The sequence below is a fragment of the Mugil cephalus genome, chromosome 1, assembly GCF_022458985.1.
Source record: "Mugil cephalus isolate CIBA_MC_2020 chromosome 1, CIBA_Mcephalus_1.1, whole genome shotgun sequence".
NCBI classification, from domain to species: Eukaryota; Metazoa; Chordata; class Actinopteri; order Mugiliformes; family Mugilidae; genus Mugil; species Mugil cephalus.
Genome location: NC_061770.1, coordinates 48,638,029 through 48,665,915, shown reverse-complemented (window position 1 = coordinate 48,665,915; position 27,887 = coordinate 48,638,029). Strand labels below are relative to the sequence as shown.

The 27,887-nt window shown below is 42.4% G+C and overlaps 3 protein-coding genes across 3 annotated transcripts; all 3 read right to left on the bottom strand.

Annotated features, from left to right (window-relative positions):
- Positions 1-909: 909 nt before the first annotated feature.
- On the bottom strand, positions 910-8,055 carry LOC125002583. The gene is made up of 7 exons (XM_047577306.1): positions 7,952-8,055; positions 6,106-6,402; positions 4,799-5,077; positions 4,055-4,168; positions 3,918-3,967; positions 1,823-1,858; positions 910-1,312 (listed from the first exon to the last, which is right to left on the bottom strand). The coding sequence occupies exons 1-7, from the start codon at positions 8,022-8,024 to the stop codon at positions 1,235-1,237; spliced, it is 927 nt and encodes a 308-aa protein (XP_047433262.1). The 5' UTR covers positions 8,025-8,055; the 3' UTR covers positions 910-1,234.
- Positions 8,056-12,364: 4,309 nt separating this feature from the next.
- LOC125002423 lies at positions 12,365-15,700 on the bottom strand. Its single transcript, XM_047577298.1, has 7 exons — positions 15,327-15,700; positions 14,195-14,485; positions 13,747-14,025; positions 13,458-13,556; positions 13,333-13,348; positions 13,173-13,225; positions 12,365-13,048 (listed from the first exon to the last, which is right to left on the bottom strand). The coding sequence occupies exons 1-7, from the start codon at positions 15,694-15,696 to the stop codon at positions 13,002-13,004; spliced, it is 1,155 nt and encodes a 384-aa protein (XP_047433254.1). The 5' UTR covers positions 15,697-15,700; the 3' UTR covers positions 12,365-13,001.
- Positions 15,701-22,714: 7,014 nt separating this feature from the next.
- On the bottom strand, positions 22,715-26,034 carry LOC125003912 (SLAM family member 7-like). The gene is made up of 7 exons (XM_047578176.1): positions 25,625-26,034; positions 24,480-24,776; positions 24,032-24,310; positions 23,743-23,841; positions 23,630-23,645; positions 23,470-23,522; positions 22,715-23,345 (listed from the first exon to the last, which is right to left on the bottom strand). The coding sequence occupies exons 1-7, from the start codon at positions 25,824-25,826 to the stop codon at positions 23,299-23,301; spliced, it is 993 nt and encodes a 330-aa protein (XP_047434132.1). The 5' UTR covers positions 25,827-26,034; the 3' UTR covers positions 22,715-23,298.
- Positions 26,035-27,887: the final 1,853 nt, after the last annotated feature.

The window sequence follows — 27,887 nt, the reverse complement described above, 5'->3', positions numbered from 1 at the left end:
TGAAGTCTCTATCACAAAAGTCAGAGTCGCGCTCAGTGGTGCTGTTCTTGAGGAATCATATTGGCACACAGCTGAAAGATAAGAAGTCGCTGGGTTTGCCAATGAATTTTTTTGTTTTGGAAGCTGTGTGGGCTGTGTCGGTTGAATCATATAATGACACATTATATACACATTGCATGCAGCATTTACTCAAACACAACTCGTGTGCAGAGCTCTGACCGGTTCAACTGTTCTTGCTCAGCAGACGCACTGCGGAAGGGTAAAAACATGGCCAACAGTTTTTATTCTGATTCTGCCACTGCTCCACAGACGACCCGGGTCGGATATCGTATGTGTTTCTTGAGATCCTCCACCCCGTCTAAAAACACCCAGTCTCTGCCTCACTCTGTAGTTTTATGCACAGCTTTGGTCATGCACCAATCTAATCTAACCACTAGGTGGCAAATATGTTACATTGTGTTGCAATTGCGAAACTGAAGAAGAGACTGAAAAGCAAACCAGGCATTTGGGCCTTTTTACTCAGACAAAAAAAAAAACAAAAAACTATGTGACGCACTGAAATGAAAGGGAAGAAGAAAAAAAAAGAAGTTACATGTCTGTGGCAGGACAGTGGTGTGGTGGTCAGCGCTGATGTGTCAGCAAGACCCCAGGTTCAAGTCTGCGTGTGGCGTTTGCATGTTCTCTCGCTGTGTCTGTGTGGGTTCTCTCCGGCTACTCTGGCTTCCTCCCACTATTTACACTATACACATAATTTGGTCATAAATTCATTTAAGTAACAAAGAAATCTGAGGAGCCAGTTGAGAGCCTAAAGAGCCGTCAAGCCAAAACAACCGGCTCTCGGAAAAGAGACAGAATTTCCATCAGGCTGAACTGTCTGGGGCAAATAACGAAATAATATATGAGACTAACTGCAAATGCAAAGGGACAAAACTTTATTTACAGAATGTACAGCAATCTTAATAATAAATTCAAATCATTAAAATGTGAAAAAAAAAAGATTTTCATCGCACATTTTTATGCTTTTTCCTGACATCACCTGCACCGACAGTAAAAAGACCAACTTTTTACAAATTTAAATTATTACTTAAAAAATAATGACAGTGATTGACTATAATATAGGTGCAAAGCTCTTTTTTAAGGCCACAAGTGTACAAAATCATTTTATACTGCCTATGTACAGTATACGTACAGTATTTTGCTTTCACAAGAATCTGACATATCAAGCCACATCCCATCAGGAAACTTCTTGGTAGGGTGACACTGAAGCCTTCCTCATACGATTAAGCTGAATCCTATCGTACACAGTCAGGGGCTAGAGGCATGAGGGAAAAAAAACAATGTCACCATCAGTGTATTATTTGAATTGCTTAATATTAAATGCAAAATGTTAAATTTAATTTAAAACACATATAGCAGGTAGGGGGTCTCTACGTAATCTCTCCATCAGTTTGGGGGTCCTCGGCCTGAACAACATTGAAGACCCCTGCATTATAACAATGAGTGTCCGCACTAAGATAGAAGTACAATGTGTGTGTGTGTGTGTGTGTGTGCGTCTGTGTGTGTATGCATGCAAGAGTGAACTGTTCCTGAAGGGGGAGCATGGGAGTCAGAGTCAGGAGCTGGTGCGTGCAGCGAGCAAAAGGTTTAAATTTGTAGCTATTTTAGCAATTTTCTCCAATACTAATAGTGTAATAATAGTGCTGTTAGTGTAACTGTGACCTACAACTATCAAACTGTGCTTTGTTGTGCATACATCAGTATGACAAAGAGGAAAAAATACATTGTAGCCATGTGCTTTGGCTTTTGAATTATTTGTTCTTACCGGAGGGGTCACACTATGAACGGTTTCATATGTGGTCTTCCGTAGGTTTTCATGCCCATGCAGAAGGAAAAAAAAAAAAAGAAGGAAATGAGAAACAGGAAGGCCAAACTCAAATTTGTGCAAAGTCAGCTATACAACATAAAAAGTGTGAACTGGTGAAGTGAATAACATTCCTGGGTCCTGGCATTTGTGTGGATTTTACTATTTATTACGACCACCACCACATGAGCACTGCTGCAGATCAAGAACGACCCCCCAAGGAAATGGCAGTGGGGTGTTCCTGTTCCCGGTGCGGTGTGGGTTACCAGTTGTGACGTTCATTCGCCCTCTCTAGGCCCTGTCAATATGGACCCTGCACACCAGTCCACCAACATGGACTGGTGTGCAGCAACACACTGCAATCAGGCTCAGCATTAACTACTAAAAACACTTGGAGTTACAGTAGCTCATCTGTTGGATTTCACCACAGCCACCACTCCCCATATGCATCAATAATCCTTGGACGTCCTATGCCAAAGACGCTGCGACCCGGTGGCTCGAAGGACTACAGACCGGTGGCGCTGACCTCCCACATCATGAAGACCCTGGAGAGACTCATCTTGGAGCAACTCCGGCCTGTGGTCAAGCCACATTTGGACCCCCTCCAGTTCGCCTACCAGCCCCAACTTGGAGTTGAGGATGCCTCAATCTTCCTACTCAACCGTGTCTTCACCCACTTGGACAAGATGGCGAGTACTGTGAGAGTAATGTTATTTGACTTCTCCAGTGCTTTCAACACCATCCGTCCGGCTCTTCTGGGTGAGAAGATGATGGCGATGCAGGTGGATTCCCCCCTGGTGTCATGGATTGTTGACTACCTGACTGGCAGACCACAGTATGCGTGCCTGCATCACTGTGTGTCAGACAGGCTGGTCAGCAACACTGGGGCACCACAGGGGACTGTCTCCCTTTCTCTTCACCCTCTACACCACAGACTTCAACCACTGCATGGAGCCCTGTCATCTCTAATCAGCAAGGGTGACGAGGTGGAGTACAGGGCTGTTGTGGACAACTGTCTCACATGGTGTGAGGAGAACCATCTACAGCTCAGTGTGACAAAGATGAAGGAACTGGTGGTGGACCTTAGGAGGACCAAGACACCGGTGACCCCTGTTTCCGTCCAGGGTGTCAATGTGGACATAGTGGAGTATTATAAGTATCTGGGGGTTCACACTGATAATAGACTGGACTGGGGAAAGAACACAGACGCCCTGTACAGGAAGGGCCAGAGTCACCTCTATTTTCTGAGGCTGTTGAGGTTTCAAAATCTGCAGGACTATGCTCAGGATGTTCTATGAGTCTGTGGTGGCTGGTGCCATCTTCTATGCTGTTGCGTGCTGGGGCAGCAGGCTGAGGGTAGCGGACGCCAACAGGTTGAACAGACTGATACGCAAGGCCAGTGACGTTGTGGGAGTGAAGCTGGACCCTCTGACAGTGGTGTCAGACAGGAGAATGCTTCACAAGGTGAGAGCCATCCTGGACAATGAGTCGAACACACTCCGTGACGTGCTGGCCAGACACAGGAGTTCTTTCAGCACCAGACTGATTACACCACAATGCACCACAGAGTGTCACAGGAAATCATTCCTGCCGGTGGCCATTAACCTGTATAACTCCTCACTCTGAGGGTGCAGAACCCAGAACCCATACTTATTTATAAACATATAATTTATAGTAATAATGTGCAATAACTCATGCTTCACGTCATTGTTTTCATATGCTTGTATATGTTTCCTGTTATATTCTGTTATATAATTTTTCCCCGCTGTGCAGTGCCCAAAATTCAATGTACTCAGGTTCACTAACACTTGTACCTGAGTACATTGAATATGGGGCACTGCACAGCCCCACAGCACACACACACACACACACATATATATATATATATTGCCCTACTTTTTAAACATCAGCTTTTAAGACAACATGTTCTCTTGCTGCCTTCAACATCCCACTCTCTGACAGGTGCCAGGATAACCTGGCAATAAGCCTCATCGACTTGACCACTGATTATGACCATAATGGTATGGCTGATTGGTGAACATGCAAGTATACTTACTTGCGGTGCAACATCAGCGATGTCAGCGTACAACGTCATGTCATTTTCTTCTGGTGGAGAAATTAACAAGTCGTTATTAACAACTATGTTCAATGCGACTGATCGTGTAAAGTCAAAAGTGGTGGAAATTTTCTTACCGGCATTGGATTTTTTTTGGTGACAAACAACCACAGCTATTCCAACTATAATGACAATCAGGACGCAGCCTCCACACGCCACACCCAGGATCAAGAAGAAATTATGCTCTGCTTCTGCAAATGATGAACAATTTAAATGCATTGCTGGAGCTGAGGAGGAAAGCAACAACAGGCCACAGTAACTAGGAATACGCCAAGACAAAAGTTACCACTGTAACTTGGTTTCTATGATTTGGTACTGTCTGATGGTCAGGAAACAGGAAATAGAACCTTGGAGAGTCCAAGACAAGTGTTTGATAATAATGGTAGTTTCAGCGATTACAAGGATTACAGATTACAGAAAGCGAGGGCACACTTGGATTAGCATTGGCGTTGCTTCACATTGTTGGAGATGACGAGAAAGGACAGATGGCACGCAGATGTAGCCTTACAGCACTTGAACAGGTTGGTTTTTGCCAAATATTTGGAGTCTATAATAATTGTTACTGCTTTGAAACTGAGGAAATTTATCTGTATTTTTTAAAAACTATTTGCGAACAGTCTGAGACTCTCCAGAGATCGTAGGGAACTTAAACATTTTAAGCAGTAAACTGCAACAGGTTTGTCTTTGTCTAAAGTGTAAGTCTGACTAGTCACATACTGCATTTGTGGATATCATTAGTATAAATAGTAATAGTTATTGTCACACGTCCTGTTCTACTTCTTCATAGCAATAAAATGAACCACAATAACTTGTGCAAATACCTGCTGTGTTCATGGTGTCGTTGCTACATGTCTTGGTTATGACTGCAGATTGATTACTGACATAATTGGAAACTGTGCAGTTAAATATGGTGTCTCCATCTTCTGGCCTGATGGTGTATTGCAGCTTGGGACCGGTTAGGGTTAGAGTTTGACTGCCCACCGTCCACTTGTAGGTGACGTCTCTGTCACTGCTGCACTCCAGAGAAACTGTGCAGGATCCATTCGAGGCATTTGTGGTGAAATTGTTCTGTTTTAAATGAGGCTTCTGAGTTATGGGCTCTGATGAAGCAACAGAAAGAGACAGGATTAGGGTGCTTCAGTTTACCTTCCAGATTACACTCATAGATACTGTGTGTATGTGCACAGTTTTGTAAACGTCTCATAGAAATCTAGAATAACACAAGCAAGAACTTGCAGCTGCAAACCAAGACATCCTCTTGTGGACAGAAATATAATGTATAGTATTTTATCTTGGGGCTTAAAGATGAGGCTAAATTAAAACACAGAGAGCTAGAGACAGAATAGAAGCAAATAAACTACTTTAACATGAGTTTCTTACAGCGATCAGGCATAACATTATGACCGCCTTCCTAAATTATTGTGTATTTCTCCCTTGTGCCTCCAAAACAGTTGTGATCCATCAGAGAATGGACATGGGTCTTCTGAGGGTGTCCTGTGGAGTCTGGTGACACAATGTTGTCAGTGAGGGGGTCTGTAGATCCTTTAGGGGAGGGGCCTCTGTGGACCATCCCACAGATACTTGATACGTTTAGGATCTAGTAAATTTTGAGGCCAGGTCAAAACCATGTACTGTTCTTCATGTTGTTCTAAAACAGTTTGTGTGTGTCTGTGTCAGGCTGCATCCTGCTGGGGGTGACTGCTGTTGGTGGTGTCTGATCTGGTCCAGGTGGGTGGTTCATGTTTAAGTAATATACACATCAAGGGCAGATCCAAAAGTTGCCCAGCACAACAATGTGTTGTCACAAGACAATCAATATTATGTACTTCTCCCCTCAGTGGTTATAATGTAGTGGCTGATCAGTGTGTCTGATAATATTACTTTTTACACATCCAATTGTGCATTCCATCATATCCAGTTATTAGTGGCATTATTAGCTTTGGCTTCAGGCACAACTCAAATTTAATTTTGATAGATCGAGAGAGAACAGAAAAACTAAAATATCAAAAAGATTAAAATACCATTTACCATGACTGTGTTATCCATTAACCCATTATTTTATTATATTCAATAATAAATTTTAAATTTGTCAATTGTTATGTGGTACCTTCAAAAATAGGAATCTTACCATGAACCCGCAGAGTGATGATGACTGTTGGTCTTTGTTGGTTGTTCACCTCTGAGGTAAAAAGGAATTTACCTGAATCTTGTCTAGTCAGCTGTCTCACTGTTAAAGTATAGTTTTTGGAATCTTCGTCATATCTGCCCTTGAACTGATCAAATGTAGTTACATCTCTATTAAGGTCTCCATGTCTGTAATACCATTCAGCTAAGGTAACCCCTACAGTTGGTAGACATGATGAAAACACCACAGTGTCTCCGACCATTTTGTCGATGACAAGTTCACAACCGGATGCCTCTACATCTGAAACACACAAGCAAACGAGACAATAAGATATCAAATATAAAATGTTTCATTGTCCACTGTTGTTATTTAGTATTAGTACAGATGTCATTATGACAAAGGGAGGGCACAAAATGAGCAACAATCCTAAAACCACATTGCCTAGAAAACAAATTAGTTGACGGAAGATAGCATAAACCACGTCGGAGAATAAAAATAAAAAGCAGAATACAAAAAGAGTGAGAGTGACAACATATTTATGACAAGCATTTTCCAAATAGCTTGCTCCCTGTCCACTGATGAACAATTACACCTTTGTCATCTTGTCAACTTGTGAAATTAGTCAGTGAACTGACCATTCTCATCTTCTAGACTCTAGAGGTTCATGGGGGGTGGGGCCTAACCCGGCTGTCTTTGGGGTAGAGCCAGTCTATCACAGGACTTACACAGAGACAAACAACGTTTCACACTCACACCTATGCTCAATTTAGAATGAGGCGGGAGGAAGCCGGAGTATCCGGAGAGAACCCACGCAGACACAGGGAGAACATGCAAACTCCACACAGAAAGGCCTTCTTTCTGTGAACTGATTATAAAATCTTTAAATAAGACGTCAGATAATCACGCCTCGACTGCTGTTGTGGCTGTGAACTGTTCATTGACAGTTGACATTAACAATATAATTTGTAAGTGGGCAGTAACTCCAAAGAAGAAAGGAGAGCAACACTGACCAACGCGGACGCCGGCTGCAGCGTCAGAGGCGGTGTCAGCGGTGGCTTTATTCTTCACAAACTTTTGTTCAGTGGGTGGAGGGCACCCAGGAAATGGTTCTATGTCTCCCATCTGCCTCGCTGAAGTGAGGTTTTAAACACTCAGGCCAACTCTCCAACTTCTGCAAATGACCTGAAAGGGTCCAAAACCTCCCTGTACCTGTCAAAGCTCTTCCAGTCTAAAACTATAGCGTGATTTATTATATAGTAAGTACTGGGGGTACATTACCATATCACAACACGGACAATGCTTTAAGGAAAACAACCAGGAACCAACAGTAACAGGGTGACACAACCGAGACGTGCTTTAAATAGACTTTCGAGCAGATGCAGCACAAAATCTGCTGATGCTGAGTTCATCAAAAATGCAAAGCATGACTAAAAAAACATGAATGAGATACAACATTTGATTATTCAAAACACACAAACAAGCGAAGGGGACACATTTTCAGTACGCTCTATGAACATTGTGAGTTTTTGGAAGCATGATACATTCTGAACTATCAATTGGTGTCAGTATCCTAATTTTAGATGCCACAGCAATCAGCTTAGCTTCAAAGCCACAAGCACATTGTTTTGCTGCTGCTCTTCTGTAGAATTTGCAAACAAACCGCTGAGTGACAAGTCCCTAGGATGACGTGTAATTTTCCAGAAATTGCAAGTACATATCCTCAAATCTTTTGCAAGGTAGATCTGCGCGTGCAGCCAGCCCATATCAGAGGTCAACAGAGGCAAACAAATGCTACTGGTAATGGTAAGGAAAAATTGAGACATCTGAAAGTAGTAGTAATAGTACGTACTGATAAGGCAGATCCCAAGAAGTAGTAGAGCACTTAAGAAGCAGCTCAGGCAACGAAGCCGAACACCAACCATGTCTGTTGTTAGAGGAACAGCATCTGTTTCCTCTTCTGGTATATCAAACTGTGCTATGGCAAATTACCCAAGACGAAAAAAAAAGATAGAGGGCGGAGAGTGGGGGGAGGTTCTAGTCAGCAAAGAACAAGTGGCTTCTGGCCCGTTATACAAAAAAGATCAAAGTAGGCACGTTAGACAAGGATACTGTAAAGTACTGAGATCTGTGGGAAGTCTTTGAGTTTCCTCAATCACAATTAGATACACTTGGATTTTTTGTGACAAAACCATAACAGGTATAGAACATATTAAAAAGTATTTGTTCAAGACTGCCTCATTGGCTGTTGCTGCTTGAAGCAATGACATTCTCGGCCTTATGTTGCACAAATTCAGTCCTGTTTTGACTGCACTTTGATTGGACTCAAAATCACAAATTTCTTTTACTCATATCTGGGCTAGATTTGTCGATATGACGAGTGCCCACATCTAATAACCTTTCAACATGTGGAGCTGGGTCACATATTGACATCAGGCTTCACTACATGAAGAGATGCTGGACAGTGTACAACAAACAGTGCACAGCAAGCTGCAGAGGGCTAGTAGAAGCTAAAGGCAGAGTCTAAGTTATGTTTCAATAGTTGAGTTGTGACGTTCATGGACGAACCGAGTCTATTGACCGGATCGTGCTCTTTTTCCCCTTTTTGTGTTGGTGAAGGAGCTAGTATAGTGGTGAGCATAGCAGAGGACCAGCGTTCCATTCCCAGTCGGTGCAAAGGTGAATTTCTCATGCATTAAATAAAGCATTTGTCTATCTAGAATCTTCTTTTTTGATATAGACAGACTAACCTTTCCCTATCACAGCACCCATTCAAAGAGCCATAAATCCCATCTCTATTCAATAGCCGGAGTCAAATCAAAGTGTCCCTGTTGTTCTGTAATTATGCCACTGAAACAAAAGGCGACGACTGGTCACGACTGTGTCCAGTGTCAGGCCTCGACGGCGAGAACCGAGCGGCTCATGCAGGAGTGGAAGACCATAACGCCTGGTGTGAATTTATTCAAAGGCGACATCAAGATTGAAAACCACGAGAGCTCAGCCATGACAGACAGACAGGTGTGAAAAATAAAGCCAACTTTTCAAAGCACACTCTTAAAACACATCAAATTTTCTTGCTCTCCTTTGCTGTGCACGAGGCCCAGAGGTGCAGGCAGGTAAGGCAGAGAGGCTTGTGAGCAGACAAGCACTGGTTAACGCGAGAGAAGGAATCAAACCGCTCAGAATCAAGATAAAAGTTTAAAAAAAACCTCCATGCTGCACATCACACAAGCAAGGCAATGCTTCTGTGTAAAGAGATTAAAAAAAAAAAGAAAAAAAGCATGAGGGGCCAGGCTAGTCTGCTTGTTCTGCTCTGTCTAAATAGCGATCAGGAAATGAATTTGTTGTGATAACCACAAGCGTGCACTAAGTGTGAGTAGTTGTATACCTTCAGTACTTCCCCCCGATAGACTGTAGAGCAGCTAAAACGGATACCACTGATAGTTCTGCTTTATGGGGGCTCCTGTATTTATAAGTATAAGTAGATGAAAGAGTGTTAACACATGAAGTGACACGGTGAACGTGTAAGGTCAGTGATGATGGCACCCTTCACAAAGAGAAAACACCTGTCACTACTGCATCAGGGTAACACTGTGGTATAATTGTTTGAATGTAAAGAATAACAGAAAGGTCACGGGAGCCCACGTCTAAACAACATCCGTGGTGTCTGGGACTTGATGTGTTTTGTCTGTACAAAGTTAGAGGTCAGTGTGCTGCATGCAGTGGAGTGTTTCATTTGCCGTGAACTTCAAGGGAACGCTGCACGCACAGATAAAACCAGTCACAAAAAAAAAAAAAAAAAAGCGGTGAAACTTCCCACTCAGCAAGAGCTACGTCAGTTGTGTTTAACACCTCACACAACTTTCGCACTCCTCCTCCATCCGTTCGAATAGCCCTGCATCAGTGTTTTTATAAAACGCCGTGACACTGACGCCTTGTTGACCGACTGAATTTCACCTGGCTCATCTCACATATGTCACGTCTCTCTTCGCAATTTTTAGATAACGACACAATCTCAGAAAGCTGTTTCCAGGCGATTGCACAATATCGTGCAAAAGTTTGTTTTCAATCACGCTTTAACCACAGTCGGACATAGCATTCAGGACGGACGGCCAACTGCACAGGGCCTCGGGCCTACAGGTCGCCCCTGAGGGCTCCGCAGCAACGCCTCAGCTGGAAGTCTCTGCATCCGGAACACACGTACACAAACAGGAGCATGCAATGTCAAACATGAATGAAAATGCGCATATGTTCTAGGCTGTCCACCGGCAGCCCCACAGTCTACCCCATGCGGTAGACTTGTGATAGATTGATGACATGTCTAGGGTGTGGCAAGTCACCAAAACATAAGCGAGAGTAGATGATAGATGGATGGCTTGGTTAGCCTTACCTCTGCTTTTCAAGTTGCTGCTGCAACGTGAGACACTGATTGGTCAAGCTAACGTCGTTGTGCGGAAAGTCGTGTGTTACTCTGGGAAGGATTGTCTTTAGGGTTAGCATTACCGGGGGACTCCACTTTGTCATGCTAGACGCATTGCTCAGGATTTAATACTCAAAGCTTTACAGTTACATCTTACCACTTGCAAGCACACTCACATTCACACACCGGTTCCATGCATTGGCACCAACTTAGGGTTCACTGTCTTACTCGGGGATACTTCACAATATGGTACGTTCTGCTGGGGAATTAAGTACAAGTCACTGCTAAGGAAGTCACTATTTCAACTACTGAGGAACAGTTGTAGTTCTGGTTTCAGGAAAGAGGGAGTGGGAAGAGGGTAGAAACTGCTTCGGGTAGGTGGTAGGGGAGGGGAGGGCTGGCAAAAAAGAATACAGACCCTGGTTTGGGTTGGGGGTCAGGGAGAGGAGGGATGGGGGATGAGGATATATGCCTGAACCACCACCCCTACACCCTAACGTAAAATGAATCAACCAAACAGTCTTGTGACTCAACAGAATGAAGTCAGTTGCTAACGCAACCAACATGTTACCATCATACTAAGAGGACAATCTGAACATTAGATATCTACTAACTTACTGTAGTGGCACCAAGAGATGCAGAAAATAAACAAAAACCCAGAGGTGCAACAAAAAACCTATTTTACTTTGCTGACGAACAAAAGTTACAATGTGACCTAGGTTTCTTTGCCTGACAGCTTGATATTAGCTCATTTCCCTTTTTTGTTAAATGTATAAGTGGATAGCATGAGTCTATTAGCTATTCTAAGAACTTATGACAGAGCGGACAAACCCGCTATCATCTCTATCACATATCGATTTCTATTTCAAGCAAGGTGTTTTTCTTACATCTTAAAATGGTCTTTGGGCACAGAGCAATCAACTGCAGTCGTTTCAAGGGAATTCAGACTGAAACCATGAAGTGCACCGCTAACGCTTTGAAAGAAGAAGTGTTACAGTACCAGTAAATCAACCTAGATCTGTGAGTCATTAAAGAAAGAGAACCAAGATCGTACAGACATGTTTTCACAGGCACACCCTGACCCTTCCAATGTATTACATAATGTCCAAAACACAAATCAGATGAGTTGGAAATGCAAATTTATTTATTCTACCGTGTTTCTACCAGGCTTGGGCTTCATTACACAGTTTAAAATCAAATAACAACAACAACAAGAAAAATCAATTAATTTTATCATCATAAGTAGAATATTTATATTATTGTAACAAAACCCATTTGTTCAGTTATATTACAGATTATATTTGGCGCAGTGAACACAGGATAAACTGCCTCACAGATGCATTTGCAGAGAACAGCCGACCACAAACCAAGCGTAACTGGAAGGCAACCACAGTGCACCCCCATGTGGTTAAATACGCAAACATGCAAGCACAAGGAAATCATGCCAGTATTTATAACACTGCTAAATGTCAAGGCCAACAACACAAAATAATCTACCTACACAATCAAGCACGGGGGTTTTCCTGGTTGACTTTTAGCTCATTTGTCTCTGTGGCATATATTGTGCAGCAGCTTCATAAAGTTGGCTACGGTCTAACAGAACTTCGGCTTACAGCTATGTACACCATTCAGACATAACATTATGACCACATGTCTAATATTCTGTAGGTCTGTAGGCCTCCAAAACAGTTACCAGAGAACGGACATGGGTCTTTTGAAGGTTTCCTGTTGTGTCTGGTAACAGATTGTTGTTAGTGGGGGCCTTTGGGTCCTACGGGTCGAGTTGTTCCAAATCATTTTTGTGTGATTTCTGCTGTGGGTAGCTGCTGTCATCAAGGAGTTTCACTGCTATGGGGTGGGGGTGCTTTAGTCTAGGTGGGTTGCACATGTCTAAGTAACATTCACACCTATGAACACCAGGTTCAAACGTTTCCCAGCAGAACATTGAATTGTCACAAGATGGTCAAGGTTGCTAGCTTATAGACTTCCTGGTTAGTCAGGTGCTGGGCTTTAACATTTAATTTATCGATCTAATCATCAGTTATTATATCCTTTTCTAAATCCTTTCCGAGAGTTTCACAGAGTTCGAGTCTGATAATAGAGTCAAATAAAAATGCTGCTGTGTGAACATAGCATGCATGTGTCGTATGAGGAAATCGTGAGGCCAAGACGCCACAGTCAGTATCTGTGGGTTGACTGTTCCTTTTAAAGAGACTGCGTTCCCACAGTAGGAGTAGCTGACACTTCACACACCAGAAATGCTTTGTGCTCATAGATTGACATGTCAATATAAAAAACAAAAGCAAAAAAATAAATAAATGTTGCTCTTTCATTCATGTTGCCTTCTGCCCTTCCATCACATGTGAATGAGATATGACACTATCTGTTGCTCCTCCTGAAATAATAAATTAGTGTTTAATTATTTGAATTATTGATAATCTGTTGATGAGTCAATAGTATTTACAGCTCACTCGATACCCTTTCAAGAATTATCAGAGGTTTCCGCTGTTTCGTAGGCAGCACCATCACCTGCAAGTCAATGATAATTAAGTTTAAGTCACATCAGTGAATATTTATGAGTGAACTTCTATTAACTCAACCTTTCCATGCTATGGCATCCGACCAGAAGGGACAGTATAGAGGGAAGACTCACCCTGGAGGAGGGACGAGTACACCTGCTGTTGACTTTCACCCTGGTGTTTGAACCTGAGGGGATGAGAATGTGAAAGTTTAGTGAATGTGAAAGCTAGAAATGTACACCTTCAAGTTACTGCAGTGATACTGGAAATGAACGAAGAGAGAGAAGCACCAACCTGCTACAAAAGAGATCTGTGAAAAAAAAAAAAAAAACGTTTTGTTACTTTCTTTTTATTTTCTTATGGCTTTACACAATAAAATATGCAAAACCTTAGGTAATATCAGAGACAAAAGCTCTCACCCTTTGCCTTTGTGTGGTGAAGTAGCACGAGCAGCAGCAGAATAACCAGAGCTCCAATCAACATCCTAATGATGAATAAGACAGAAGAAGAGCCGGACTCTGAAACAATAAATAACAAGTGTAGTCAGGAGTGTTCTTAGCCGTTTTCTTGTGTCCGTTTCTTGTTGAATAACGCAGAGCCCCCTGGAGGCTGTTATTTCAAGTTTGATTCAGTGCAAACTAAATGCATCTTTTGAATAATATTTACAGATGGATTACTGTGCACTCAGAAAAACGGAACTTCAAATACCTGCTGTGTTCATGGTGTCGTTGCTACATGTCTTGATTATGACTGCAGATTGTTTACTGACATAATTGGAAACTGTGCAGTTAAATGTGGTGTCTCCATCTTCTGGCCTGATGGTGTATTGCAGCTTGGGACCGGTTAGGGTTAGAGTTTGACTGCCCACAGTCCACTTGTAGGTGACGTCTCTGTCACTGCTGCACTCCAGAGAAACCGTGCAGGATCCCTTCGAGGCATTTGTGGTGAAATTGTTCTGTTTTAAATGAGGCTTCTGAGTTATGGGCTCTGATGGGACAGTAAGTGGAGAGAGTAACAAAAACATCAGAACAAAGTGACAAATTCTCCTTGGATTCAGGCATGTTAGACTAAAAACGCACATGTAACACACAATGTGAGTAACATATCAGTTTGGTCTGATTACTGGTTTGAGAATCAATTAGCAGAGGAATCTTACCATGAACCCGCAGAGTGATGATGACTGTATCTCTTTGTTGGTAGTTCGCCTCTGAGGTAAAAAGGAATTTACCTGAATCTTGTCTAGTCAGCTGTCTCACTGTTAAAGTATAGTTTTTGGAATCATATCTGCCCTTGAACTGATCAATTTTACTTATTTCTTTGATAACATTTTCATTTTGGTATTTCCATTCAGCTACGATAACCCCTTCAGTTGGTAGACATGATGAAAACACCACGGTGTCTCCGACCATTTTGTCGATAACACGTTCACAACCGGACGCCTCTACATCTGAAACACACAAGCAAACAAACAACCACAAGTGTAAAATATAAAATATTACATTTGATCACATAACATTTGAAAGCACATGGTCCAGTTTTAGTGAAAGACAGCGAGAAGACACATTAGAAAATGGGAGCCACATATAAGGCATTGATAACACAGGTGTGTGTGTGTGTGTGTGTGTGTGTGTGTGTGTGTGTGTGTTTTGTGATTGTCTTGTAAAATTTGTCAGAATGAGAAAAAAGAAAACAGCAACTAAATATAATGACTTTCAACCTATTGTGGCAGTGAATCCCAGCTGTGCGTTAACAGCTGCCACTGACCTAAACACAGATCCTGGCACCAGCTGTAAATGTGGCGCTGCAGGCGGCTTTACTCTGTTCTTTACTCTGTTTACTCGTCACTTTCAGTCAGCGTTGCTGCTCCTGATGTAGAGCATCTTGGTAATATTTGAGTCTGCTTCACAAGTTTATTATACTCTGTTCATTTGTACATTTTAGCAAATAAATACAGTTACAATATTAAAACATCTGATAAAAAAAAAGGAGAAACAGCAACACTTCCTTGTATCTGTCAAAGCGTTTACTCTGAACTATTATAGTTCTAATGAGTGTTGCGGTAGCGTGCACTGTACTAAATTAGGACATAACTGTCTCTGTCGGGGACATGGTCTCGTTAAATAAGCTTGTTTAGTTTTTTTTTTCTTGGTTCGCAGTGAGGTGGTTTGAAGCAGGAAGCAGTGGACCCACTGTTTGAGACTCTTTGATGCAGACAAACCAGGAAGCAACATAAACGCAATCAGCCATGTAGGTCAAACAATTTATATCAGTAAAAGTGGTGTACGTACCGTGGAGGGAGACCATGAGAAGCAGCACAACACTGTAAGATGAGAGATGTAGAGAGCATGCCATCTCTGAAAGAAGAACACTGCCCTTTATTTTCCCTAGAGGTCTATGAGAGTGTGACTTATTAAAGATAGCACAGAAAGAGAGGAAGTTGAAGATGAAAAAGTCCACTCCCCTCACAGCTTTCTGCAGCGACACCACCATCCTTCCATACAGTGAAAGCTCCATATATATCCCACTGTTTTTTTTTTTAATTTTTTTTTTATGAATGACGCCATCAGCCATTGGTGTTTTTACACAGAAAGGTAAGAGAGAGAAGAAATGGCTGCTGAACATTAAAGCTACCACACTGAACTTGCTGAGTTCTAACATATTTACTAAAGAGTTCTAACATATTTCTGTGAAGAACTGAGGCCGCACAACTGAGCATGTCTCCATCCTGTGGACGGATGTTTCAGATGTGGGGTAGTCAGGGTAGTTACTTCCTCTGGTTGAGTTTCACGTCATACCTGAACTGACAACAAACTGAGGGCTGCCCACAGAATACTGAGATAAATTAATGTATTTAAGAACATCACAACATTTATTACTGAACTCGAATTTTACTTCTCTTCACTGTGCATCTGTGATGTTGTGGGCTGCAGCAGCGGCAGCTTGGTCTACTCTTACATCTGATTGGTTACCCTGCACAGCCAGTCATGACATATCAATCCCAGAGAATGGATGTAAATGAAGTTCTGTTGAGCACATTTTAACTCGCTAGGTGGCAGTGTTTGTGCTTCTGCTTGTTTGGTAGATGGATTATAAAGAAGAGTTATAACGTGAAGAATTATTATTAAAAGGAACACAACTGTGTAGTGAAATGTTTTTCACTCGCTGGTAGCTCAGTCTTCTTTCCTAAAGTCACGATGCACTCGTATGTATGCCCCCTGCTGACATCTAAGCCAGATGTAGTTGCGCAGCTTTTCCCAAAAACAGCAGAAATGCATTTTGAACCCAGAGTTATTTTGGCTTAAAACTTAACGTGTAATTTTTGAGCAATTTTAATGTATTGAGCAGCTTATTTTTACTTTGACCAAGTAGTTCAGACATGCTTCACTAGAACATTACAATACATTTTTCTTTGAAACAACAAAATTGCATTGAAAGTGTTCATTTAGATGCTCCTAGACAACATGGCCTGTTGAAGGTAGTGATGAAGATGAAGGTGTTAACATTCTGGGTTGGCTGGGAGAAGCTACCTTCTAACTTCAGAGCAGGAAACTTCCAGGAGAACCTTTCTGACATCCTCCTGCAACAGTTATCGCTTTTTTAATTTAAAACAAGTTTGTTGAACAGTCTACCACTATAAGACTCAAGTTACACAATCTCCATGTATGAGCCAACCGCTTCATGTAAAGATGTAAAGATCCTCCTGGAAGTGAGAAAATGCTAGCTCTGTGAAGCTCAGGTACTGCTACAGTGTCTCCACGATGAATGTGAGGCCTATTCCAGTCAATCCCACAATATTCACACAATATTGACTTCCGGATTACGCCATGTGGTGGTAAGACGCACGTTGTCCGAGCTCCGCATCTTTTCAGTTTAGTTTATTCGCAAAATACCTTTCATCGTCACATAGTGCCTAATCCTGAAACGACTACTTCGCTTAACGAAACTCCTGAGGCAGAATGAGTAAAGCGGGTAGATCGGGCGGTAAAACTGTAAAGCAGCAGGGTGCTAAAGCCTGTAGCAGCATGGCGGAAGATCCTGTGGCACCATTAACGACGGAGACGCTTGTCCTAGAACTTGGAAAAATGAGAAGGGATATGACCGCCGAACTCACAGCTTTACTAAATAGCTCACTGGAACCTATCCGGTCGTCGGTCGAATCCTTCCAGCTTCTACTATCAGAGAGATGGAGACTAGCTTATCCGACCACAGCGACAGGATAACGCAACTAGAACTGGACGTGAGCGGGCTCCAGTCTGACCTGGGATCGGTGGTGAAAGAGAATGCAGAGCTCAAGGCAAAAGTGGAGGACTTGGAGTCCCGCTCAAAACGCCAAAATGTCCGTGTGCTGGGACTCCCGGAGAACGTGGAGGGAAAAGATGCGAGGGTCTTTATGGCCAAGCTGTTCGCTGATTTACTGGGAGACCTGCTCTCTGGACCGCCTGAGCTGGACCGCGCACACCGCAGCCTGCAGCCGAAACCCCGACCGGATGATCCTCCACGTCCTGTTATTGTCAGGTTTCATCGTTACATGGAGAAAGAGGCTGTTCTGAGGTGGGCAAAGTCACATAAGGACTCTTCTCACAACGGCCACGGCATCAAAATCTACGAGGATTTCAGCGCAGCGGTGGCGAGGAGGCGAGCAGCATTTAACCCGGTCAAGGGGCTCCTCTACCGGCGGGGAGTGAAGTTCGGTGTGCTGTACCCAGCGCGCCTCCGAGTCACCCACAACAACAGGGAGCACATCTTCAACTCTCCCGAGGCCGCGGAGACTTTCTACCGGCAGATCTTTCCAGCCTAGGAGGCTCTAACGATGGAGTAAAAATACATTCAGGTGACGCTACTTTGGCTAAGGTATTAGTTACAATATGTTATCGGACTTTTGTTGGCCTGCTGTTAAAGTCACGTTCATTCTTGTTCGTTATGACAGTAGCAGTAGTCCTAACCATTTTTGGTTTTATGTGTAGCGTTGCTGTAGGCTTGGGGCTATGCAATGGCACTTTATAATTTACAGCCTATCTGCAATACAACTACTACTGTGCAGGCACCTGTGCACTGTTATGTTACTGAGTACAGCCTCTTTAAAGCTCGCGGTTGCGACGCGTTTCTCAGGATGCTTTATCTCTCCCCTGGGTTGACTGTAATATTCAGGGTATTAAAAATACAATGTTAGGAGCAGGTAGCACCACATGATTAACCGGTTGTATGTACACTGGCTCTGGCAGCTCGTCGGTTTTATTCGAGCGGGCATCAGACATATATTACTGTATCTCTCAACAGATGTAAGCTATATGTGGGGAGTGGGGTGGGGTGGGTGGGGCTGTGCGCCTTGTTCGGTGTTTTTTTTTTTTTTTTTTTTCTGTTTGTTTGCTTGTTTGTTGTTTTTTTTTTTCCCTTTTCCTCTTTCTTTACCTTTGGTCCCAAACTACTGGTTTCACTCAGTCTTATCTACCTTGTGTATCACAAATGGCAAATGCTTCTGTAGTGCCAGGGGGAGTAGCCGGACATAAAATGAATATTATTACTTGGAATGTGCGGGGTTTGGGGGTGCAGTGTAAGCGTGCCAGAGTCTTTTCACACTTAAAGTATCTCTCCACTGATATTGCTTTTTTGCAGGAGACTCACCTGCGTACAGTTGACCACACTAGGCTCCGTAAACCATGGGTTGGACAGATATTTCACTCCAATTTCAACAGTAAATCCAGAGGCACAGCCATTTTAGTACATAAACGAATTAAGTTTGTCTCTGATCATATATACTCTGACCCTGGTGGTCGTTACATTATAGTTTCTGGTATTCTTTATCAAACTCCTGTTGTGTTGGTCAGCGTGTATGCACCTAATTGGGACAGCCCAGATTTTATGTCCACGTTATTTTCCCATCTGCCAAATTTAGATACTCATCATCTTATACTAGGAGGAGATTTCAACTGTGTCGTCGATCCAAGCCTTGATCGTTCACAGCCCAGATCGACCACACCAACAGCAATGTCTAAGACTTTATTAACACTGATGGATCGTGTGGGGTGCGTTGACCCTTGGCGTTTCTTTCACCCTAATGCTAAAGACTTTTCTTATTTCTCTACTGTCCATCAAGTCTATTCCCGCATAGATTTTTTCTTTATTGATAAGGCCCTTTTACCTCTCGTCAGATCTACAGATTACACTGCCATAGTAACTTCGGACCATGCGCCTCACATACTCGAGCTTTGTTTCCCCTCGGGTTCACATAGGCACCAAGGAGGCTGGAAGTTGAACACGGGTTTACTGGCCGATGCAGAGTTCTGTAATTATGTATCTTCGGAGATTGATTTCTTTTTAGAGACTAATAGGTCTGATCATGTTTCCCCATCGCTTCTGTGGGAAACACTGAAAGCCTTTTTACGTGGGCGTATCATCTCTTTCAGTGCGCATTTGTCCAAAACCAGAAGGTTGAGGCAGCGACAACTTATGGACTCTATCTTAGACATTGATAGGCAGCATGCCTCCTCACCAGATCCTGCTCTGGCAACTAAACGTCTGCAGCTGCAAACCGAATTTGACCTCCTATCAACAGGTAATGCGGAACACCTATTACAACGGACGAGAGCAACTTATTATGAGCATGGGGACAGAGCCAGTCGCCTTTTAGCCTCGCAACTGAAGCATCAGCATGCCTCTCACTTTATTTCACCAATATATGACTCTTCCCAGAAACTGACAACAGATCCAGCAAACATAAATCTTGAGTTCTCTTCGTTTTATTCTAACCTTTACAAATCAGAACCTTCCCCTGATACCTCGGTCATGGAGTCATTTCTTAATAATTTAGATATACCGACTGTAAATAAAGAATTAGCAGAAAATTTAGATAAACCATTAAGTCTACAAGAAATCACTTATTTGCATTTCTCTGATGCAGAATAATAAAAGCCCCGGCCAGACGGTTTCTCAGCTGAGTTCTTTAAAAAGTTTGCTGTACAGCTTGCCCCTTTATTACTAGATGTTTTCAATGATTCGTTAGAACGGGGTGTTTTGCCGCCAACACTAAATGAGGCGCTGATATCTCTTATACTTAAAAAAGATAAAGAACCAAATTTATGTAGTAGCTATAGACCAAGAGTTAAAACAAATTCAGAAATTTCGCCCCCTTTCCCTCTTTCGCGTGGCACGCGCCAAGGATGCCCCCTTCACCGCTGCTTTTTGCTCTCGCTATAGAGCCTCTGTCTATTGCCCTGAAAGCTTCCACATTATTTTCAGGTATAATCAGAGGAGGGGTTGAACACAGAGTAGCACTATATGCTGACGATTTATTATTATATGTTCGAGACCCAGTAAATTGTGTTGGTGGAATAGTAAATCTGTTAGAGACCTTCGGAATATTTTCTGGTTATAAGCTGAATATCACAAAAAGTGTGTGTTTTCCTGTTAACCAGTTAGCAAAATCGATTTCTCCTGACGTGCTGCCCTTCCATCTGGGTGGGGTCAGATACATTAGCATTAGCTTTAGGATGATGGGGACTGTAAATGTCCGTTATTTAAAGAATCATAATCACTGTTGAAGAATTCCATTTAAAGCTCATCATTTTGTGATACCATCTGTCTCCAATGAACACATGCTTTGTTAGAGTGTTGCTCTTGTCCAGAGGATCACATCTTCACATGAATTTAGGAGGTTAATTACCTCAGTGCCCCCCTAAAAGAAATATATATATATACGTAAAATTACGCCAACAAATTCAATATAAAGCGGCAAGCATATCAGTAAGACCCCCAGTATAAGAGACCCGCCGGAACAATCCACAATATTAACTAGATAAGCTACTTCTTTTGAGTCCTGCTACAGGTCCACACTTCACCCTTTGTTCTTTTCCTGGTCTCCCACTTCTCCCCCCTTCCACCACGACACATTCTCCTTATATAACCTTTCTGGTTATCACATTGATCAATAAATCAACAATTACACAAATAGACAGACCACCCATACCATACCCCTCCATATACAGGGAGAAGTGTCCTGATCGTCTGATAAAGAAAACACGCTGTTTTCCTATAACCTTCATTACGGGCTACACTCGATTCATTTTTTATTTATTTTTGGTGACAGAAATCCAGTCCCGCTTTTTACACTAAATGGTGATCGACTTCATCGTCACAACCAAGAGCTTTCATAGGACAACCCATTAATTAGTTGATCAAGCTCTGCTGTTGCAGGATGGTGTGGCATAGAGTTGCATTTTTCACAAATGGTAACTGTGAGTGGAAGGCCTTCGATTTGAAATCACCATGAGTCACAGACACTTACTTCTTTCTCCAAATCCTCTTGTGTTCTTGCTTAGTTAATGTAAAAATGATAGCTCAAGTCACAAAAAAATATTTTTTCATATAAACCCACATTAATTTTCAGAAAAATCCATCAACAGATTCAAATACACAACACATCTAACATAATGAATAAGCCAGTCTTTTTGGAACACCCGTTCCATGCATTGGCACCAACCTAGGGTTCACTGTCTTACTCGGGGATACTTCACAATATGGTACGTTCTGCTGGGGAATTAAGTACAAGTCACTGCTGAGGAACTCACTATTTCAACTACTGAGGAACAGTTGTAGTTCTGGTTTCAGGAAAGAGGGAGTGGGAAGAGGGTAAAAACTGCTTCGGGTAGGTGGTAGGGGAGGGGAGGGCTGGCAAAAAAGAATACAGACCCTGGTTTGGGTTGGGGGTCAGGGAGAGGAGGGATGGGGGATGAGGATACAGGCCAGTGTGCACCGCTAACGCTTCGAAAGAAGAAGTGTTACAGTATCAGTAAATCAACCTAGATCTGTGAGTCATTAAAGAAAGAGAACCAAGATAGTACAGACATGTTTTCATGGGCACACCCTGACCCTTCCAATGTATTACATAATGTCCAAAACACAAACCAGATGAGTTGGAAATACAAATTTATTTATTCTACCGTGTTTCTACCAGGCTTGGGCTTCATTACACAGTTTAAAATGAAATAACAACAACAACAAAAAAAAAATCAATTAATTTTATCATCATAAGTAGAATATTTATATTATTGTAACAAAACCCATTTGTTCAGTTATATTACACATTATATTTGGCGCAGTGAACACAGGATAAACTGCCTCACAGATGCATTTGCAGAGAACAGCCGACCACAAACCAAGCATAACTGGAAGGCAAGCACAGTGCGCCACCATGTGGCTAAACACGCAAACATGCAAGCACAAGGAAATCATGCCAGTATTTATAACACTGCTAAATGTCAAGGCCAACAACACAAAAGAATCTACCTACACAATCAAGCACGGGGGTTTCCCTGGTTGACTTTTAGCTCATTTGTCTCTGTGCCATATATTGTGCAGCAGCTTCATAAAGTTGGCTACGGTCTAACAGAACTTTGGCTTACAGCTATGTACACCATTCAGACATAACATTATGACCACATGTCTAATTTTCTGTAGGTCTGTAGGCCTTCAAAACAGTTACCAGAGAACGGACATGGGTCTTTTGAAGGTGTCCTGTTGTGTCTGGTAACAGATTGTTGTTAGTGGGGGGCCTTTGGGTCCTACGGGTCGAGTTGTTCTAAATCATTTTTGTGTGTGAGTCTGTGTCAGACTGCATCCTGCTGTGGGTAGCTGCTGTCATCAAGGAGTTTCACTGCTATGGGGTGGGGGTGCTTTAGTCTAGGTGGGTTGCACATGTCTAAGTAACATTCACACCTACGAACACCAGGTTCAAAAGTTTCCCAGCAGAACATTGAATTGTTACAAGATGGTCAAGATTGCTAGCTTATAGACTTCCTGGTTAGTCAGTGGCTGGGCTTTAACATTTAATTTATCGATCTAATCATCAGTTATATCCTTTTCTAAATCCTTTCCGAGAGTTTCACAGAGTTCGAGTCTGATAATAGAGTCAAATAAAAATGCTGCTGTGTGAACACAGCATGAATGTGTCGTATGAGGAAATCGTGAAGATGCCACAGTCAGTATCTGTGGGTTGACTGTTCCTTTTAAAGAGACTGCGTTCCCACAGTAGGAGTAGCTGACACTTCACACACCAGAAATGCTTTGTGCTTATAGATTGACATGTCAACATAAAAAACAAAAGCAAAAAAATAAATAAATGTTGCTCTTTCATTCATGTTGCCTTCTGCCCTTCCATCACATGTGAATGAGATGTCACGCTATCTGTAAGTTAGTGTTTAATTATTTGAATTGTTGATAATCTGTTGATGAGTCAATAGCATTTACAGCTCACTCGATACCCTTTCAAGAATTATCAGAGGTTTCCACTGTTTCGTAGGCAGCACCATCACCTGCAAGTCAATGATAATTAAGTTTAAGTCACATCAGTGAATATTTATGAGTGAACTTCTATTAACTCAACCTTTCCATGCTATTGCATCCGACCAGAAGGGGCAGTATAGAGGGAAGACTCACCCTGGAGGAGGGACGAGTACACCTGCTGTTGACTTTCACCCTGGTGTTTGAACCTGAGGGGATGAGAATGTGAAAGTTTAGTGAATGTGAACGCTAGAAATGTACACCTTCAAGTTACTGCAGTGATACTGGAAATGAACGAAGAGAGGGAAGCACCAACCTGCTACAAAAGAGATCTGTGAAAAAAAAAAGTTTTGTTACTTTCTCTTTATTTTCTTATGGCTTTACATAATAAAATATGCAAAAACTAATATCAGAGACAAAAGCTCTCACCCTTTGACTTTGTGTGGTGAAGTAGCACGAGCAGCAGCAGAATAACCAGAGCTCCAATCAACATCCTAATGATGAATAAGACAGAAGAAGAGCCGGACTCTGAAACAATAAATAACAAGTGTAGTCAGGAGTGTTCTTAGCCGTTTCCTTGTGTCCGTTTCTTGTTGAATGACGCAGAGCCCCCTGGAGGCTGTTATTTCAAGTTTGATTCAGTGCAAACTAAATGCATCTTTTGAATAATATTTACAGATGGATTACTGTGCACTCAGAAAAACGGAACTTCAAATACCTGCTGTGTTCATGGTTTCGTTGCTACATGTCTTGGTTATGACTGCAGATTGTTTACTGACATAATTGGAAACTGTGCAGTTAAATGTGGTGTCTCCATCTTCTGGCCTGATGGTGTATTGCAGCTTGGGACCGGTTAGGGTTAGAGTTTGACTGCCCACCGTCCAGTTGTAGGTGACGTCTCTGTCACTGCTGCACTCCAGAGAAACCGTGCAGGATCCATTCGAGGCATTTGTGGTGAAATTGTTCTGTTTTAAATGAGGCTTCTGAGTTATGGGCTCTGATGGGACAGTAATTGGAGAGAGTAACAAAAACATCAGAACAAAGTGACAAATTCTCCTTGGATTCAGGCATGTTAGACTAAAAACACACATGTAACACACAATATGAGTAACATATCAGTTTGGACTGATTACTGGTTTGAGAATAAATTAGCAGAGGAATCTTACCATGAACCCGCAGAGTGATGATGACTGTTTGTCTTTGTTGGTTGTTCACCTCTGAGGTAAAAAGGAATTTACCTGAATCTTGTCTAGTCAGCTGTCTCACTGTTAAAGTATAGTGTTTGGAATCTTCATCATATCTGCCCTTGAACTGATCAATTTTAATTAGTTCTTTAGCAACAGCTTCATTTTGGTATTTCCACTGAGCGAAGGTAACCCCTTCAGTTGGTAGACATGATGAAAACACCACGGTGTCTCCGACCATTTTGTCGATAACACGTTCACAACCGGACGCCTCTACATCTGAAACACACAAGCAAACAAACAACCACAAGTATAAAATATCAAATATTACATTTGATCACACAACATGCATTTGAAAGCATATGGTCCACTTTTAGTGAAAGACAGCGAGAAGACACATTAGAAAATGGAAACCACATATAAGACATTGATAACACAGGTGTGTGTGTGTGTGTGCGTGTGTGTGTGTGTGTTTTGTGATGGGTCGGGTGTTGTAAAATTTGTCAGAATGAGAAAAAAGAAAACAGCAACTAAAAATAATGACTTTCAACCTATTGTGGCAGTGAATCCCAGCTGTGCATTAACAGCTGCCACTGGCCTAAACACAGATCCTGGCACCAGCTGTAAATGTGGCGCTGCAGGCGACTTTACTCTGTTTTTTACTCTGTTTACTCGTCACTTTCAGTCAGCGTTGCTACTCTTGGTGTAGAGCATCTTGGTAATGTTTGAGTCTGCTTCACAAGTTTATTATACTCTGTTCATTTGTACATTTTAGCAAATAAATACAGATACAATATTAAAACATCTGATAAAAAAAAGGAGCAACAGCAACACTTCCTTGTATCTGTCAAAGCGTTTACTCTGAACTGTTGTAGTGGATTCTAATGAGTGTTGTTGTAGCATGCACTGTACTAAAGTAGGACATAACTGTCTCTGTCGGGGACATGGTCTCGTTAAATAAGCTTGTTTAGTGTTTTTTTTTTCTTGGTTCGCAGTGAGGTGGTTTGAAGCAGGAAGCAGTGGACACGCTTTTTGAGACTCTTTGATGCAGACAAACCAGGAAGCAACATAAGCACAATCAGCCATGTAGGTCAAACACTTTATATCAGTAAAAGTGGTGTACGTACCGTGGAGGGAGACCATGAGAAGCAGCACAACACTGTAAGGTGAGAGACGTAAACAGCATGCCATCTCTGAAAGAAGATCACTGCCCTTTATTTTCCCTTGAGGTCTATGAGAGTGTGACTTATTAAAGATAGCACAGAAAGAGAGGAAGTTGAAGACGAAAAAGTCCACTCCCCTCACAGCTTTCTGCAGCGACACCACCATCCTTCAATACAGTGAAAGCTCCATATATATCCCACTGTTTTTTTTTTTTTTTTTTTTTATGAATGACACCATCAGCCATTGGTGTTTACACAGAAAGGTGAGAGAGAGAAGAAATGGCTGCTGAACATTAAAGCTACCACACTGAACTTGCTGAGGTCTAACATATTTACTAAAGAGTTGTAACATATTTCTGCCGAGAACTGAGGCCACACAACTGAGCGTGTCTCCATCCTGTGGACGGATGTTTCAGATGTGGGGTAGTCAGGGTAGTTACTTCCTCTGGTTGAGTTTCATGTCACCTGAACTGACAACAAACTGCGGGCTGCCCGCAAAATAATGAGATAAATGAATGTATTTAAGAACATCACAACATTTATTACTGAACTCGAATTTGACTTCTCTTCCCTGTGCATCTGTGATGTTGTGGGCTGCAGCAGCAGCAGCATTATGGTCTACTCTTACATCTGATTGGTTACCCTGCACAGCCAGTCATGACATATCAATCCCAGAGAATGGATGTAAACGAAGTTCTGGTGAGTAAATTTTAACTCGCTAGGTGGCAGTGTTTGTGATTCTGCTTGTTTGGTAGATGGATTATAAAGAAGAGTTATAACGTGAAGAATTATAATTGAAAGGAACACAACCGTGTAGTGAAATGTTTTTCACTCACTGGTAGCTCAGTCTTCTTTCCTAAAGTCACGATGCACTCGTATGTATGCCCCCTGCTGACATCTGAGCCAGATGTAGTTGCGCAGCTTTTCCCAAAAACAGCAGAAATGCATTTTGAACCCAGAGTTATTTTGGCTTAAAACTTAACGTGTAATTTTTGAGCAATTTTAATGTATTGAGCAGCTTATTTTTACTTTGACCAAGTAGTCCAGACATGCTTCACTAGAACATTAGAATACATTTTTCTTTGAAACAACAAAATTGCATTGAAATGTGTTCATTTAGATGGTCCTAGACAACGTGGCCTGTTGAATGTAGTGATGAAGATGAAGGTGTTGACATTCTGGGTTGGCTGGGAGAAGCTACCTTCTAACTTCAGAGCAGGAAACTTCCAGGAGAACCTTTCTGACATCCTCCTGCAACAGTTATCGCTTTTTTAATTTAAAACAAGTTTGTTGAACAGTCTACCACTATAAGACTCAAGTTACACAATCTCCATGTATGAGCCAACCGCTTCATGTAAAGATGTAAAGATCCTCCTGGAAGTGAGAAAATGCTAGCTCTGTGAGCTCATGGGCCAGCTGAAGCTCAGGTACTGCTACAGTGTCTCCATGATGAATGTGAGGCCCATTCCAGTCAATCCCACAATATTCACACAATATTGACTTCCGGGTTACGCCATGTGGTGGTAAGACGCACGTTGTCCGAGCTCCGCATCTTTTCAGTTTAGTTTATTCGCAAAATACCTTTCATCGTCACATAGTGCCTAATCCTGAAACGACTACTTCGCTTAACGAAACTCCTGAGGCAGAATGAGTAAAGCGGGTAGACTGGGCGGTAAAACTGAAAAGCAGCAGGGTGCTAAAGCCTGTAGCAGCATGGCGGAAGATCCTGTGGCACCATTAACGACGGAGACGCTTGTCCTAGAACTTGGAAAAATGAGAAGGGATATGACCGCCGAACTCACAGCTTTACTAAATAGCTCACTGGAACCTATCCGGTCGTCGGTCGAATCCTTCCAGCTTCTACTATCAGAGAGATGGAGACTAGCTTATCCGACCACAGCGACAGGATAACGCAACTAGAACTGGACGTGAGCGGGCTCCAGTCTGACCTGGGATCGGTGGTGAAAGAGAATGCAGAGCTCAAGGCAAAAGTGGAGGACTTGGAGTCCCGCTCAAAACGCCAAAATGTCCGTGTGCTGGGACTCCCGGAGAACGTGGGGGAAAAGATGCGAGGGTCTTTATGGCCAAGCTGTTCGCTGATTTACTGGGAGACCTGCTCTCTGGACCGCCTGAGCTGGACCGCGCACACCGCAGCCTGCAGCCGAAACCCCGAACGGATGATCCTCCACGTCCTGTTATCGTCAGGTTTCATCGTTACATGGAGAAA